Here is a 16,475-nt window from a genome sequence, read left to right on the forward strand (position 1 = left end):
ATTGAGTCACTATAGGCCCATAATCCCTTATATGAACCTCTTGGGGCCAGATGTATTGGGAGATGCAGACTGCTTTTCATTTCAGAAAGGTAACTGTATTTCACAATCAGAGGCATGAGCGTTTCTGCTGTGAACCGCGTGCACGTGGACACTGAGGGGGATAGGTAGTCTGGACAGCCTCGTTTGTCCAAAAGAATTTTGGTCCCAAGTTTACAAACAAGCCTTGGCTTTGGGTTTGGGGAGTGTGGATGGGAAACAGCAGTCAGCACAAGGCCTGGGGTGTTGGCTGGTCTCTCCTCTCTGGCTCCTCACCTGGAGGGGACGCACCCCTGTCCTGAGGTTGCGGGGTGTGGAGTCAGTTGGGTGACGTGAAGCCACTGGGGGATGAAGGGCCGGTGGCCAGGACGTGCTCTGCCTGCAGGAACTCGTATGTCCGGCTGCGGCACCTCTGCACCAACACGTGGATCCAGAGCACCAATGTGCCCATTGACATTGAGGAAGAGCGGCCCATTCGGCTCATGGTGAGGGCCGCCTAGGGCTGGGGGGCTGGGGCTGGGTCCCAAGGACGTCCCTGAGCACCCGAGCTGACCCCTGTCCTGGCAGCTGGGTACCTGCCCCACCAAGGAGGACAAGGAGGCCTTTGCCATCGTGTCAGTTCCTGTGTCTGAGATCCGAGACCTGGACTTTGCCAACGACGCCAGCTCNCATTGAGGAAGAGCGGCCCATTCGGCTCATGGTGAGGGCCGCCTAGGGCTGGGGGGCTGGGGCTGGGTCCCAAGGACGTCCCTGAGCACCTGAGCTGACCCCTGTCCTGGCAGCTGGGTACCTGCCCCACCAAGGAGGACAAGGAGGCCTTTGCCATCGTGTCAGTTCCTGTGTCTGAGATCCGAGACCTGGACTTTGCCAACGACGCCAGCTCCATGCTGGCCAGTGCGGTGGAGAAAATGAACGAGGGCTTCATCAGCCAGAATGACCGCAGGTGGGCCACAGGGGAGGGTTACCGAGATTTTCTGAGAGGACAGAAAATCTTTGTTCAGGACAGGGTCCGCATTTCATGAACGAAGGAGTCACAAAGCAGAAGCTAGGCAGGCTGGGTTGGGATGGCAGAGACAGAGGTGAGGGCTGGCCATTGTGGGGTCCTGACTGGCCCCGTGCCCCTGCCTTACTGTTTATGTGCTCCCCAAACTAACCCTGTGATAGAGCTGTTGTTACCTCTGTTTTACGACGATGGATCTGAGGTCCAGAGAAGTTCAGAGACTTGTCCAAGGGCACACAGCTAGTAAGTGGCAGAATGGAGATGCAGAGTCCCTCGCACCAAACGCCTTGCCTTGTGCCCTGCTGTTTCCTTTTGGATTGGTGTGTACTGAGGTCTTAGTCTTATGGGGCTCCTCGGACTCCTGGGTGGGTGGGTGAGGGGTGTGTTTTGAGAGCAGGTCAGGGTAAAGCTGGGGAAAGAGGTCAAAGGCCACTGACGGGCTCTGTGCTTTGGAGAGCAGTGTTTGGGGAAGGGCTGGTTGCCCATGGAGGTAGCGCAGAGAGCATGAGATGGGTGGGTCTGGGGTGCTTTCACAGGGTCGGCACCTCACACTTGTCACCTCTCCTGTCCTTTTGTGAAGGTTTGTCATCCAGCTGCTGGAGGACCTGGTGTTCTTTGTCAGCGATGTCCCCAACAATGGGCAGAGTGTCCTGGACATCATGGTCACCAAGCCCAACCGGGAAAGGCAGAAGCTGATGAGGGAGCAGAATATCCTTAAGCAGGTGGCTGTGACCAAGTGTGGGACCTGCAGCAGCAGGCGTTGGGGGCGGGGCTGGGTGACAGGAAACAGGGCCTTTTACCACCAATCTGCGGCTTCCCGCCTCCGGTTGAGCTGCAGTCTCCCTGCAGTTTCTCATTACCCCCTTTTATTTTTTCATTTTATTTATTAGTTTGAGAGAGAGACAGGGGGAGAAAGAGAGGGAGAAACATCAATTTGTTGTTCCACTTATTTTTGCACTCATTGGTTGTTTCTTGTATGTGTCCTGACTGGAGATCAAACCTATAACCTTGGCGTATCAGGATGACACTGTAACCAACAGAGCTACCCCTTTGGGGTTAGTCACCAGCACCTTTTACTAAAAAGAATATTTATCGAGCACTTGCCATGTGCCATGCGCTGCCCAAAGTGCCCCACATGCATTGGCCCATGTGGTCGTAGCAACCCGAGGGAGGCCTAGCATCATCCCATTTTACCCGTGGAGAAACTGAGGCAAGCAGAGGGTGGAATACACAGCTAGGAAGCAGCAGGGCCAGCATTTGGACTCAGGATATTGGTCCAGAACTTGTGCTTTGAAATTATTTTTCTAAATTTTTATTATGAAAGTTGTCAATATTGAGACAGTACTGAAAAACTAGTAAAGTGAACACTGTACATCCACTGCCTGAATGCGCCTTTACCATCGGCCAGTCTGGCTGTGTGCAGCTCTGTGCCCCAGCGTCCATCCTCCCCAGCGTCCATCCCCTCTGCATCCATTCCCCCAACATCCGTCCCCCCAGCGTCCATCCTCACAGCATCCATCCCCCCAACATCCATCCCCCCAGCGTCCATCCCCTCTGCATCCATTCTCCCAGCATCTATCCCCCGCAGTGTCCATCCCCCCAGTGTCCATCCCCCTCAGTGTCCATCCCCCCAGCGTCCATTCCCTCTGCATCCATTCCCCCAGCGTCCATCCCCCCGGCATCCATCCCCCCCAACATCCGTCCCCCCAGTGTCCATCCTCACAGCATCCATTCCTCCCGCGTCCATCCCCTCAGTGTCCATCCCCTCAGCGTCCATCCTCCATGCACAAATTCCAAAATCAGTGCACCTCACCTTAAAGTTCTCAGTGAGCACCTTCTGAGGGTGAAGACACGGTGCTGTTATGACATCTAAGAAAATTACCAGTAATACCAAATCTGTAACAAATTTCTCTATTTTCTCAAAATGTCTTTAAAGCTTGTGAGTTTTTTTGGTTTTTGATGTTTTGTTTTGTTTTTTAAACTAGGATATCCAACTAAGGTTTCCTCACTCCATTCATTTCTGTCTCTTTGGTCTCTATGCTAAGAACAGTTTTTCACCCCAACCTTTTAAAATGTTTATAATTACATTTTTTAAGAAACGAGATAGGCCTGTGTCTCGTCTTTTAGGCTCTGGCTTGGCCTGCCTTCTCCCTTTGCCTCAGACCCCCTTGCAAGCACTGAGCCAGGCCCAGAGTGGGCTGAGGCCAGGAGGAGAGAGTGAGGGCTGGAACTGGGGCTGATGGTGGGTGGGCTGAGGTCATGGTCCATCGTAGAATCAGCTTTGGGTAAATGTGGAGTGGCTTTGGGGCAGGGTCAATTTAGGGGTGAGGGTTCCTGGGATAATTAGGGGTGCAGGCCAGTGTGAGGTATCCCTCCTCACTCTCCCTGTTCCCCCAGATCTTTGGCATTCTGAAGGCTCCCTTCTGCGACAAGGGGGGTGAGGGCCCCCTGGTGCGGCTGGAGGAGCTGTCGGACCAGAAAAATGGCCCCTACCAACACATGTTCCGCCTGTGCTACCGGGTGCTGCGACATTCCCAGGAGGACTACCGCAAAAACCAGGTGCCCGCCCGCCCTCCAATGCTTGCTCACTCCCTCACTGGCCCTTTCCTTCATTCAGCAAATACTTGCTGAGGTGCACACTGTGTGCTGGACACCGCTTCAGGCCCTGGGGTGTAACAGGGCTGGCCCCATGGGCGTGTGACCTCACCCTGTTCGGAGGGCCTTGCGCGGGCTTTAGTGCTCTTTTGCTGCCTGAAATTCTTACTTTTTTAACAGTTGAAACCAACCCCCCTTTATCTTAAAAAAAAAAAAAAAAGAGCCCTGGCTGGCATAGCTCAGTGGATTGAATGCGGGCCTGCAAACCAAATGACCACGGTTCGATTCCCAGTCAGGGCACATGCCTGGTTTGCAGGCCATTTCCCAGCAGGGGACGCATGAGAGGCAACCACACATTGATATGTCTCTCCTTCTCTCCTTCCCTTCCCCTCTAAAGATAAATAAATAAAATCTTAAAAAAGAGAGATTTTATTTACTTTTTTAGAGAGAAGAGAAGGGGGGAAGAAAGGGAGAGAAAGGTCGATTGATTGCCTCTCACATGCTCCCAAGTGGGGACCTGGCCTGCAACCCAGGCGTGTGCCCTGACTGGGAATTGAACCGCAGCCTTTCAGTTCACAGGCCAGAGCTCAATCCCCTGAGCCACACCAGCCAGGGCGCTGTCTTGAAATTCTTAATTTTTGAACAGGAGTCCTGCTGTTTAATTTTGCACTGGGCCCCACAAATTACATAGCTGGTCCTGCCAGACAGGCAAGGTCCCTCCCTTGTGGAGGTTTCAGTCTGGCAGGGAGACAGATTGTGCACCGAGTAGCTATATTGTACAGCCCCCTCTTGTGCCCAGTGTGGGCTTCCTCTCCTGGACCCCCACCTTTCTAGGGTCGGGGTCCCCTGCCAGTGCCAGGGTGTCTGGAGGAGAGCCACATGCCCTGATGCCGGTTTGTCTGCCCTGATGCCGGTCTGTCCGCCCTGCAGGAGCACATCGCCAAGCAGTTTGGGATGATGCAGTCCCAGATCGGCTACGACATCCTGGCCGAGGACACCATCACCGCCCTGCTGCACAACAACCGAAAGCTCCTAGAGAAGCACATCACTAAGACCGAGGTGGAGACCTTTGTCAGCCTGGTGCGCAAGAACCGGGAGCCCAGGTGGGCCTGCCCCTCTGCGCCCACTGCCTCCACCTGCCCAGGGCAGAAAGTCAGCCTCTGCTGGTTGTTAAAATACTGACATCTGCCTCTGTTGGCAAATTGCCTCCTTTCTGAGGCCCTGGCCTCCCCAGCCTCTCCCAGAGCCCCTCCCAAATTGGGCCCAATCTGTCTGCAAGAGGGTTGGTTGCTGCCTGGGGCGGCCTGAGGCCCTTAGACCATCCTCTGGCTGCAAAGTCAGTGCCTGTGTTGAATCAGTTGTTAAATATTTTGAACATCACTCCTGTCCTTGTGCCTCCTTTATCCTGGTCCCCTGAACCCTGCCTAGCTTCCTCGCTCCCCGGGGTGGTGCCCCTGGCTGTCCCCGAGAGTCCATCTCCAAGCTTTGGGGAGGGAGCCTGTAGCAGCCGGCTGGGGAAGGAGAGGGTGGGCTCCGTCCTCCAGGCCAGCCTCTTGAGATCCCTCCCCTACCCCTGCTGTCACCACCTCAGGTTCCTGGACTACCTGTCCGACCTGTGTGTGTCCAACCACATCGCCATCCCCGTCACCCAGGAGCTCATCTGCAAGTGTGTGCTGGACCCCAAGAACAGTGACATTCTCATCCAGACTGAGTGAGCAGGCGTGATGTCTCCCACCCACGCCCTGTGTCCTACAACCTGGCTTGCACCCTGCCTGGCTCCCCAGCTGCCTCAGAGCTTGGGCCCCATCTGGGTTCAGGCTAGAATTGGCATCTGCGTTCCCCACAGATACATACCCAGTACTTGCTGTGTGCCTAGTTCTGTGCTGGTGTGGGGTCGGGGGAGGAGGGAGCACAGGAGAAGGAGCCAAGGCCCCCTGCCCTGGAGAAGCTCGTGGTTTTGTTGGGGTCCCGAGCTGCAGGTGGGTCCCCATGGGAGGCAGCAGAGGAGTCCGGCTGGCTCTCAGTCAAGCTCTGGGAGGTTAGGGTGATGTGGCCGTGCATGCTTGGGAGGGCTCTGGGCCTGGAGTCCTGCCTTGGCCCCGCTCCCTGTGATGGGTGGCCTTGGTCTGTAGGCTTCGGCCGGTGAAGGAGATGGCCCAGGCCCACGAGTATCTGACCATTGAGTACTCAGAGGAGGAAGTATGGCTCACTTGGACCGACAAGAATAACGAGCACCACGAGAAGAGTGTGAGGCAGCTGGCCCAGGAGGCGCGGGCCGGCAATGCCCACGACGAGAACGTACTCAGCTACTACAGGTGCCCTGACCCCGTCGCCCTCAGTGCTTCTGTGCCCTGTGGCCTTCTCAGGAGGCCTCAGCCAGTCCTTGCTGAGCTATGAGCTTCCACAGCCTCAGTGGCTGCCGCAGCACAGCCTTCACTGGGGAGGCTACCTGAAGGATGACCCTGGGGCTGGAGGAGCACTGGGCAGCCTTGAGGCCAGGCTTAGCTCAGTGACAGGCCTGAAGGAAACCCAAACCTGTCTCCACACGCATATTTCACAAACAAGAGTACTACATAACACTTATCAAATATTCACTATATACCAGGCACTGTTCAAAGCCTTTCACCCCATCACACACCTAAGCCTCAACTACCCTGAGAGGTAGGGACTGTCATGGCCCTGTGTGAAGTTGAGGAGATGGGCACAGACAGATAAAAGAACTTGCCCAGGGTTACAGAGCTGTGAGTGGTAAGTCGCAGTTCTGGCTCCGGAGCCCGTGGCAGGTAATGCAGGGCTGTGCTGGAAGCAGAGGGCATGACATCACCCCGTGCAGAACAGAGCTGCTCACAGCCCGCATCTCCACAGCCCCTCCACCCCTGCCCCTCCTCTCCCAGTTCTGCCCTCACGCCCCCACCCGAGGCTGGCTCCCCTCATTGCACTCTCTCCTTTTCTTGTCCCTACTTTTCTCTCAGCCACCTGTCTTCCCACGAAGACCTGCCCCAGCTAAGCCAGAAAGCACTTTCATCCTTAGCAAGTTGGGACAAATTTGCAAATACTCATAAATCTAGACTTTTTTCTTTCACCTCTCTTACTCGGAGTTGTGTCCTTTCTGTGACAGTGGCCTGGGCAGTTTAGCCTAAGTCCCTTTGTCACTTTCTTGACTGCTCAACAAGCCCAGGCTGTGCTAATAGCTCTTGGTAGCCCACCTGCCAGGTCCTCACCATCCTCCCTGCCCCGAAGGTACCAGCTGAAGCTCTTTGCCCGAATGTGCCTGGACCGGCAGTACCTGGCCATCCACGAGATCTCCCAGCAGCTGGGTGTTGACCTGATCTTCCTGTGCATGGCGGACGAGATGCTGCCCTTTGACCTTCGCGCCTCCTTCTGCCACCTGATGCTGCATGTGCACGTGGACCGTGACCCCCAGGAGCTGGTCACGCCCGTCAAGTTTGCCCGCCTCTGGACTGAGATCCCCACGGCCATCACCATCAAGGAGTGAGAGGGGCGAGGGAGGGTGGGTCGGGCAAGGCCAAGGGGGGGGGTCCCAGGGATTCTCACACCACGCTGCCCCCACCCCCAGCTACGATTCCAACCTCAATGCTGCCCGAGATGACAAGAAGAACAAATTTGCCAGCACCATGGAGTTCGTGGAAGACTACCTCAACAACGTGGTCAGCGAGGCTGTGCCTTTTGCTAATGAGGACAAGAACAAGCTCACCTTTGAGGTGCATGGGACTCTGTGGGCTCCAGCTTGCTCCCTCACTGGGCTTCAGGTGATCCCTGGGGTGGGGGGCGGGGTCCAGGACCTCACTTCCCCCAGTCGCCCCGGCCAGTGCAGGGGCGCAGACTGCTGAGATCTCCGAGAGAGAGACTTCTCTCCCAACCCTGGAGAGCTCTGCCTCCCCCTTGTGCTCTCACCGTATCTGCCCCCTGCCCCCCATAAGTCACAGGCCACTGCCGGGAGCCATCCTCTTGTCCCCGAATTTCTGTTCCATCTCCTCCACAGTAGCTTCCTTTGCAGGCCTCTCTTCCTCAGTAACCCACTAGGGACAGGCAGTCCTTGTCTGGGACCCTTGGTTCCATGTCCACAAAGCCCCACTATCTTAGAGGAACCTTACCCTCATTACACCTTCTTAGCCCTGGTTTCTGAAGCCAGCCCCGCCTGTCATGAGGCCCCACCTTAAACGCTTTTGCAGGGCCCACTCTCATCCGGCCCCACCCCGTCTCCGCAGGTGGTCAGCCTGGCGCACAATCTCATCTACTTCGGCTTCTACAGCTTCAGCGAGCTGCTGCGGCTCACACGCACGCTGCTCAGCATCATTGACTGCGTGCAGGGGCCCCCCGCCATTCTGCAGGCCTACGAGGACTCAGGTGGTGAGGCTTTGCACCCAGGCCATCCACCACCCTCCCTCAGTTTCTCCGTCACCTCTTTGTGCTGTCTAACCACCCCCTGTGCAGCCTGCCGCCTGGCTCTGTTGTGAGAAGGTGTCTTTCGGCCCAATCCCCTCCAGTCTAGGCTGGACCTATGGGGGCCTCCTACCCAGGCACTGTGGAGACCCCAGGGTCTGGGTGAGATGTCTTCCAGTGCAGCTTTGTCTTGAGGGAGTGAGGAGGGAGGAGGGCAGACACAGGCCCTGCCTGGGGAGCTCCTGGTTTGATGGGGAGACTAGTCCTACCACTGGGGAGTGTGAGGAGGACGGCCTGAGGGACGGAGCTGCAGCCCAGCCCTGGACACCTCCGGGTGGCATCAGCTCGTCTAAGCAGAAAGTGCATAGAGATTGACACCTTGCTTTTAGTGCTCTCACAATGTCCCCTCAGCACCCCATGCTCTGTAGCAGCTGTCATGATGTCCCACGTGAGAAATCTCACTGATTTCCCTACACATTTCACCTTTGCCCTGGCCCTCCCTTATCTCAGGTTTGGCTGAGGGCTTACCACCCCCAGAAAACCTTCCTGGGTTAGCCTTGCCCCTGAGTGTGGCTTTGCCCTGCAGCTGAGGAAGACAGAATCACCTTCTGTGACCCCCCGACCCCTGCTCTCTCTCCTCAGGCAAGAACGTGCGGCGGTCCATCCAGGGTGTGGGACACATGATGTCCACCATGGTGCTGAACCGCAAGCAGTCTGTCTTTGGTGGCCCCAACCTGCCTGCCGATGCCGGGGCTGCCGAGCCACTGGACAGAAACAAGTTTGAGGAAAATGAAGACATCGTGGTGATGGAGACCAAGCTGAAGATCCTGGAAATCCTGCAGGTGGCCAGGCCAGGAGCATGGCGGGGGTGTGGGGACCGGGTGGGAGAATGGGGCAGGCATGGGGAGCTTGGGTAGGGTGGTTCTTCTGAGATCACAGTCTCTGGTACTGGGAGGCTGCACAGTTGTTGGCAGTTCAGTCCAGCGGTTCTCAGTGTGCGGTCCTCTGACCAGCAGCATCAGCCTCTCTTCGGGCTTAGAAATGCATGTTCACGGGCCCTGCCCCACACTTACGGACTGCAAACACTGGAGGCGGGGCCCAGTCTGTGTTGCGACAAGCCCTGCCGGTGATTCTGGCTCCGTTCCCCCACTGTCCAGGCGAGGAGAGGAACAGGGGAGGGGGCTTTTTCACGGACACACAGATTTTGAAGCAGAGCTAGGGATCTGAGAGCCGTTTTCGTGGCAGGGCAGATGCAGTCTTTCCTCTTCTGGGTCTCTTGAGTCCCCCCAGCAACTCTTGGGAAGGGGCTGGTAGGGTCTTGAGGAGGGATGAGAACCCTTGCTTTTTTGGCTTGCTGCAGTGACTTCTGCCAGAGGAGGGGGCTTCTGACTCATTCCAGGGCCTGGGGCTTCCAGGTCTGAGTCCTGGGTGTGGTTAGAGGCTCTGTGCCCCATGAGGATGCAGGCCAGTCAAGGCTGCGTGCAAACCCCATGTCCTTGCTCCTTGCCCACAATGGCCTCACAATCTGCACAGCCCTCGGTTTCCTCCCTCCCGCCCCTGGGAGCCTTAGGATCCATTTGGCAGGACAGGATGGGAGGGTAAGCGTGGGCCTTTGGATCTGGGGAGCTTCCCTTTCCTGTCAGCATCCAGCCTGGGAAAGAGGCTAAGTGGTCTTCGTGGGGAGTGGTCTTGCCTCATTCTGAGAGGAGGTACAGGAGCTGGCGGGGGAGGGGGCTCCCTAGCATCCCTGGGGAGAAGGGCCTTGGCTGTTTTGGTTATGATGTCCCAGAGCACAAAGAGCTGTGCTGAACACTGGAGCTCCCCCGGGGTGCCTGCCCCACCCCCACCCCCCCAGGAGCAGGATCGGCTTCCTGTCTTCAGACCCGTCCTCCCCTGTCCTCCCCATTCTCCAGTTTATCCTCAACGTCCGCCTGGACTACCGCATCTCCTACCTGCTGTCCGTCTTCAAGAAGGAGTTTGTGGAGGTGTTTCCCATGCAGGACAGTGGGGCCGATGGCACAGCCCCTGCCTTCGACTCCACCAGTGAGCCCCACCCCTGCCTTCACCCTGCCCGAGGCTGAGGCTGACTCACGGAGGGGGGGGGGGACAACAGCCATGGGAGGAGGCTGGGGGGACACGTGGGCTCCCTGCCCTGTTTCCCAGCCTGCAAAGGTCTTTCCGTTGTCTCACAGAATTGACATAGTGAGGGGGGAGGGCAGGAATCATTCCCTTCATTTCCTAAGTGGGGAAACTGAGGCCCATGGAGCAGCAGGGATTTGCCCAAGGTCCTAGCCAGTCAGGAGCTGAGCCAGACCAGGACCTCCAGCCCAGACCTCTGCTCGCCCCTGCAGGACAGTGGGGCTGCCCTGGCCCCTGCCTTGGTTAGTTCCATCTCCACCCCAGGAAGGGGCAGGCGGACGGCTGCCACCCAGCCAGGTGTAGGAGAGGGTGGTCTGGGTGTCTCCCTGCTCTCACACGCCTGTGGTCCCCATCCTTCCTGCACACGGCCCCCACCTGTGCCCATCTGCCCCTCTTGCTCCCCACAGCTGCCAACATGAACCTGGATCGCATCGGGGAGCAGGCAGAGGCCATGTTTGGAGTGGGGTAAGGGTTGAGGTGGGGGCTGGTGTAGGGTTGCGTAGCTGGTACAGACACAGGCTTGAGACCCCCTCAGGATGGCCCGCATTTCCCGAGTCTGCGCCGGCCTCTGCCTCCTCAGTCGTTCCCCAGCGGTGTGCTCTGAACCTCCCTTGTCCAGTGATAGAGGGGACACTTGGGCCCCATCGACATCGTGGTCATTGCCCAGCTTCCACGCAGGGCGCTTGTGCCTCTGTGCATCAGGACTTGGCCAGGTAGCTGGAAGGATGTCCCCAGCCCCCACCTTGGGGATGTGCGGCCTGCTCTTCAGAGCGCTGGAGTGGGGAGAGGGTCAGGAGCTGGGGACATGCCACTCCTCACCACTTCTGTGACATGCCTTTGCCTCACGCGAGGGCTTTGGACCCCTTCTGAGATGGCATTTTAAAATTCAGAACATAAATTACATAAAGTTACAAAGGAAACCTGTGGCTTGAAATACAGTTACCAAATATTAAAGAAAACAAATTTGGAGTGACTGTTTGTTAACACATTGAGTAACGAGTTGGGCCGGGGTGTGGTTCGTGCCATTACTTTGAAGTGGTGACGGACGTAAACAGTACTTCACAATTTCTGTAACAACTCTGTAGTGACGTGAAAACGTCTGTGAAGTTTCAGTGTCACAGGTACCGGTAAATTTTTCTCATTGAAGAAAGCACTATGTTTTGGTTAGAGGTTGATAAACATAAAGATGTAGCTTTTTCTCCTATGTGTTCATGGCCCCAGCTCTGTCCATGAATCCTCTTGGATCTCTGCTTCAGCTGCTTAATCAAGGGGAGTCCTGTGGGACCTGAGCGGGGGTGGGGTCGCTTTGGGAGCTCAGGGCCATGGCTGTTTATAAACTGGTGAGAAAACACCGGTAGTTTTAGTAACCGTCACACCGGGCGCGGGTCTGCCGAGTGGGTGTCAGGGAGTGCAGCCCCCGCCCGCCCGGTGCCGCAGGAAGACAAGCAGCATGCTGGAGGTGGACGACGAGGGCGGCCGCATGTTCCTGCGAGTGCTCATCCACCTCACCATGCACGACTACGCGCCGCTGGTCTCGGGAGCCCTGCAGCTGCTCTTCAAGCACTTCAGCCAGCGCCAGGAGGCCGTGCACACCTTCAAGCAGGTGCTGCCCCCGCCTCAGCACCCTGGCCCTCAGGGAGTCGGGAGGGAGGCCGGAGGACCACCTGGCCCCTGCACCGAGCAGACAGGCTGCCCTGGCCACGCACTGGCCTGTGCTGGGCACTGAGGGTTCGCAGTAATGGAGGAGGAGCTCACATTCACAGCACATTTGGGGTTTTTGGCCTTGCCGAGCTCTTTAGAGGTGAGGGCCGAGTCTTGGGTACTTTCATCTCTTCTCATTCTGGCTCAAGACTTCTCATCTCTTATGGTGTGGACAGCCCTGGACCATTTGCAAGCTCTATTCCTTGCATCTCTGCCAAGTGCTTCAAATCACACCTGGCATGCAGTCAGTCCTCGCTAGGGTTTTGTTATTGTGGTGTCATGTGGTCTCGGCGGCTCCCTAAGAAATCGGACTGGCATTTAACAAGTGCTTGCTGTGTACCAGGCACTGGACGTTGGACTTGCATTTGTGAGTTCCTGCAACAGCCCTGACAACGTGGTTACTGCTCACGGCTGTCTGACAGAGGGGCAGGCTGAGGGAGTCGGGGTCCAGGCCCCTCTTTCAGCCAGCTCTCAGTGGTGCCAGTATGTTCTGCCCTGCCCTGGTCAGGGTCCGAGTGAACAAATGACAGGCCACAGCAGCATGGGACACGAGGCAGTGAGGGACTGAAGCCAGGTGATGAGGCAGCTCATGGCAGGGAGTGCGAGGAGGGCTGTAGCCATGAGGCAGGGCTTCCTGGAGGCCCCGGGCTTACAAACAGAGCGGGATTTGACTCAGTGCAGAGGAATGGTGGAGTGGAGATGCCGGGCGCAGAGGCCTGAACAGAACAGGCTCTGGGACTCTCGGAGGCAGCAGTCCCCGGGTGCCCGTCTCCCCAGGCAAGCCCATCCTCCACCTTCAGGTGCAGCTGCTGATCTCAGCCCAGGACGTGGAGAACTACAAGGTGATCAAGTCGGAATTGGACCGGCTGCGGACCATGGTGGAGAAGTCGGAGCTGTGGGTGGACAAGAAGGGCAGTGGCAAGGGCGAGGAGGTGGAGGCCGGCACTGCCAAGGACAAGAAGGAGGTGTGTGGCATTGTGGAGAGGTGGGACCGGCCCTGGGGGGTGGGGCTGGGGCTGGCTGACTCCAACCCCCTGTGTCCCTAGCGACCCACGGACGAGGAAAGCTTTCTGCCCCCACCAGGGGAGAAGAGCAGTGAGAACTATCGGATCGTCAAGGGCGTGAGTGGTGGGGGTCGTCAGGGTTGGGTCTGCCTGCCCAGAGGCTTCGGGGCCTGGCCTCTTCCTCCTCCCAGCTCTGCCGGCCACTGGCCCTTAAAGCGGACATCTTCCAGCTTTCCCCGAAAGTGAAAAACAACCCTGCCAAGGTCCAGATGGAATTATTTTAGAGCTGAAGGAATTTAATGAAATTCCATTTCACAGTCATACTGTTGTACTTACTTTCACGGGTGGAATTGGGTTTTTCGTGCTCCCTGCCTTGTTACGGTGATCTGACTCAGTGGCCACGGCTCCTTCCCCCTTCCTGTCCCCGTGTGAGCTGGGACCAGGCTGTGGGGGGCTGGGGGCAGGGGAAGCCTGACGAGGAGGGAGGGAGCCCTGGGCTCACTGCTCTCCCCGCAGATCCTGGAGCGGCTGAACAAGATGTGTGGCGTTGGGGAGCAGATGAGGAAGAAGCAGCAGCGGCTGCTCAAGAACATGGATGCCCACAAGGTCATGCTGGACCTGCTGCAGATCCCCTATGACAAGGTGACCCTTGACTGCTAGCCTCTGACCGCCCAGAGCAGCCTCACCCTCCACTGTAACTCGACCCAAACCACAATACCTAATGCTGACCTAACCCGTGCTCACCCGGACCTTTTACCCTGACTCCTCAATACAACCTTAATATCATCTCAACCTTTGATCCTTTGCCCATCATCCTGACCCACTTGGACCTGTATTTGACCCCAGCCGCACTTGGATTCTTGACCCAGACCCCAGCTTCTGTCTTATTCTGTGGTCTAATCCTGATAGACCATTCAGCTTCATCTTAACCATTGACCCTCAGCCTCTCCCTGACCTGTAATGTCAACTCTGGCCTCATCCTGACCCCTGACTTCAGTTCCTCACCTGGCCTCTGATTCCAAATTTAGCCTCACTCAACCTCTGACCTTTTCACCCCTCACCTTGGCTGACCTTGGTCTTGAAATGTCCCAATGTTTACCCTGACTCTTGACCCTGACATCATCCCAATGCCTGCAGGACCCCGACCCCTAACCTGTGCTCTCCCACTCCAGCTTCATCTTGTCCTCTGACCCTCAGCCCCTCACACTGCCATATCCTGACTTGGAGGTGCATCTTTTACCTTGAACCCAAGCCCTGATCCACCCCCACACCTTTCTTCCTGCGGGGAGCCCAGCACCCTCTCCCCTCTGTGCCCAGGGCGATGCCAAGATGATGGAGATCCTACGCTACACACACCAGTTCCTGCAGAAGTTCTGTGCAGGGAACCCCGGCAACCAGGCCCTGCTGCACAAGCACCTGCACCTCTTCCTCACGCCAGGGGTGAGGGGTGGTGTGGGGCGTGGGGCGGGCAGGTGGCGGGCGGGGCGGCCCTGACCTACTCTCTGATGGACGCCTGCTACCCAGCTGCTGGAGGCAGAGACCATGCAGCACATCTTCCTGAACAACTACCAGCTCTGTTCCGAGGTCGGCGAGCCCGTGCTGCAGCACTTCGTGCACCTGCTGGCCACCCACGGGCGCCACGTGCAGTACCTGGACTTCCTGCACACCGTCATCAAGGCCGAGGGCAAGTACGTCAAGAAGTGCCAGGACATGATCATGACTGAGGTGAGGGCGGGGCTGGGAGTCTCCTGGGACTCGGGTGGTGGCCACAGAGAGGGGCTTGGGTGGCAGAACACAGAACCTGGGTGGCCAGGCCCAGAGTTAGCGGGCCATGGAGGGAATACTGGGTTGTGGAGGGGCTTCAGCTGAACAGAACTCAGACAAGGGCCTGGAAGAACCCAAACATGTATTCCTTCATTTCTCATTTATTGTCACTGACTTAGAAGTGCCTGCCTGGTGCCAATGACCAGTGTACCTGGGGAGGTCAGTCGAGTATAAGCTTGGGGGTGGGAGATAGAGGGACCATGCCCTTTGTGCTCATTGCCAAGGCCCCTGCATGTAGCACATAATAGGTGCTCAGTAAACACCTGATGGCCAAAGGCATGAAGGGTAGGGGCTGAGTTTCATTCCGGAGCAAAGGTGGTCTCTGGCTGAGCGTCTCCCAGCATGGGGTGGGCAGCAGAGGAGGGAGCCAGCATTGACATCAGCTGAGGGGACTCACAAACGACTCACTGTGGGCTGGAAGTGCTGTGCATGTTGGCTGCTCACTGCTGTAATGTCATGTGGACAGCACAGTCCCTGACAGGAGGAGACACGTTTGTGCCCCTTGATGGTTCAAATGACATGCTGTGAGAACACAGAAGGGAGGGGGTGAGCTGGGCGGGGCTGGCATTAGACAGGGCTCCTTGGAGAAGGTGCCTCTGAGACAAGCCCAAGTGGGACTTCTTTCCCTAGTGGGAGAGGGGGTACTTTCTGGGTCCAGGGTTTGGTGTCTCTGATGGCAGAGGGCCCTGAGGGCCAGGCAGCCCCAAAAAGTCAGGTAGGGGAGGGTTTCCTGAGTGTTGGGTGAGGGCAGGGGTCAGAGCCCCGATCTCCCCCTGGGAAGCGCTTGACCGAGGGGCCTGACATGTGTCCCCTCCTGCCTGCAGTTGACCAACGCAGGTGACGACGTGGTCGTGTTCTACAATGACAAGGCCTCGCTGGCCCACCTGCTGGACATGATGAAGGCTGCCCGAGACGGCGTGGAGGACCACAGCCCCCTCATGTACCACATCTCCCTGGTGGACCTGCTGGCCGCCTGCGCAGAGGGCAAGAACGTCTACACTGAAATCAAGTGCACCTCCCTGCTGCCCCTGGAGGACGTGGTGTCTGTGGTGACACATGAGGACTGCATCACTGAGGTGGGCCGTGTCCACACGGGGACAGTGGGGATGGGGAGAAGTGGCTGCATGTGGAGGAGGGCTGTGGGGGATGGGTGCTTGATCCAGGCCGAGCAGCCTTTTGGCCCTAGCAGGTAAAGGGAGGTGTGGTGGTGGGTAGGACCTGGGAGGGTGGTGGGGCTATGGGCAGAAACCAAGGGGGCGGCTGGGGGGCGGCAGAGTGCAGAGACAGGGCCTGGGCCGGGGGGGCCCTGTGTGTGCCCCTGACCTCTCGCCTGGCCTCCCAGGTGAAAATGGCCTACGTGAACTTCGTGAACCACTGTTACGTGGACACAGAGGTGGAGATGAAGGAGATCTACACCAGCAACCACATCTGGACACTCTTTGAGAACTTCACCCTGGACATGGCTCGGGTCCGTCCCCGTGGTGGCGTGGGCCTGTGGTGGCTGGTGGCCCAGGAAGCCTTCCAGGGGTGGCCGTGGAGGGGCCAGTGTGCTGGACAACAGGCCCAAGCATTCGTCTCTCCTGCCCCAGGTCTGCAGTAAGCGGGAGAAACGTGGGGCTGACCCCACCCTGGAGAAGTATGTGCTGACCGTCGTGCTGGACACCGTCAACGCCTTCTTCAGCTCCCCGTTTTCTGAGAACAGCACCTCCCTGCAGGTAAGCTTTCCTGTCCCTGACAGCTTTGCACAGGGAAGTGGGGAAATCAGAGCGTGT

General features: G+C 57.5%; 1 protein-coding gene across 1 annotated transcript in view; it reads left to right on the forward strand.

Moving 5' to 3' along the window:
• ITPR3 (inositol 1,4,5-trisphosphate receptor type 3) overlaps positions 1 to 16,475 on the forward strand; it is a 71,098-nt gene that overhangs the window by 39,458 nt on the left and 15,165 nt on the right. Inside the window, exons 12-33 of the mRNA XM_037052781.1 lie at positions 422 to 521; positions 819 to 979; positions 1,617 to 1,758; positions 3,434 to 3,595; positions 4,562 to 4,734; positions 5,223 to 5,342; positions 5,764 to 5,946; positions 6,872 to 7,123; positions 7,209 to 7,353; positions 7,861 to 8,002; positions 8,678 to 8,877; positions 9,949 to 10,078; positions 10,582 to 10,639; positions 11,612 to 11,777; positions 12,676 to 12,840; positions 12,922 to 12,996; positions 13,396 to 13,521; positions 14,197 to 14,319; positions 14,404 to 14,604; positions 15,528 to 15,779; positions 16,046 to 16,171; positions 16,293 to 16,418. Coding sequence (XP_036908676.1) covers positions 422 to 521; positions 819 to 979; positions 1,617 to 1,758; positions 3,434 to 3,595; positions 4,562 to 4,734; positions 5,223 to 5,342; positions 5,764 to 5,946; positions 6,872 to 7,123; positions 7,209 to 7,353; positions 7,861 to 8,002; positions 8,678 to 8,877; positions 9,949 to 10,078; positions 10,582 to 10,639; positions 11,612 to 11,777; positions 12,676 to 12,840; positions 12,922 to 12,996; positions 13,396 to 13,521; positions 14,197 to 14,319; positions 14,404 to 14,604; positions 15,528 to 15,779; positions 16,046 to 16,171; positions 16,293 to 16,418 — 3,328 coding nt within the window. The remainder of the gene's footprint in view (positions 1 to 421; positions 522 to 818; positions 980 to 1,616; positions 1,759 to 3,433; positions 3,596 to 4,561; positions 4,735 to 5,222; positions 5,343 to 5,763; positions 5,947 to 6,871; positions 7,124 to 7,208; positions 7,354 to 7,860; positions 8,003 to 8,677; positions 8,878 to 9,948; positions 10,079 to 10,581; positions 10,640 to 11,611; positions 11,778 to 12,675; positions 12,841 to 12,921; positions 12,997 to 13,395; positions 13,522 to 14,196; positions 14,320 to 14,403; positions 14,605 to 15,527; positions 15,780 to 16,045; positions 16,172 to 16,292; positions 16,419 to 16,475) is intronic.

This window comes from Sturnira hondurensis, unplaced genomic scaffold, assembly GCF_014824575.4.
Source record: "Sturnira hondurensis isolate 20B ecotype Veracruz unplaced genomic scaffold, ASM1482457v3 Scaffold0007578, whole genome shotgun sequence".
Classification (NCBI taxonomy): Eukaryota; Metazoa; Chordata; class Mammalia; order Chiroptera; family Phyllostomidae; genus Sturnira; species Sturnira hondurensis.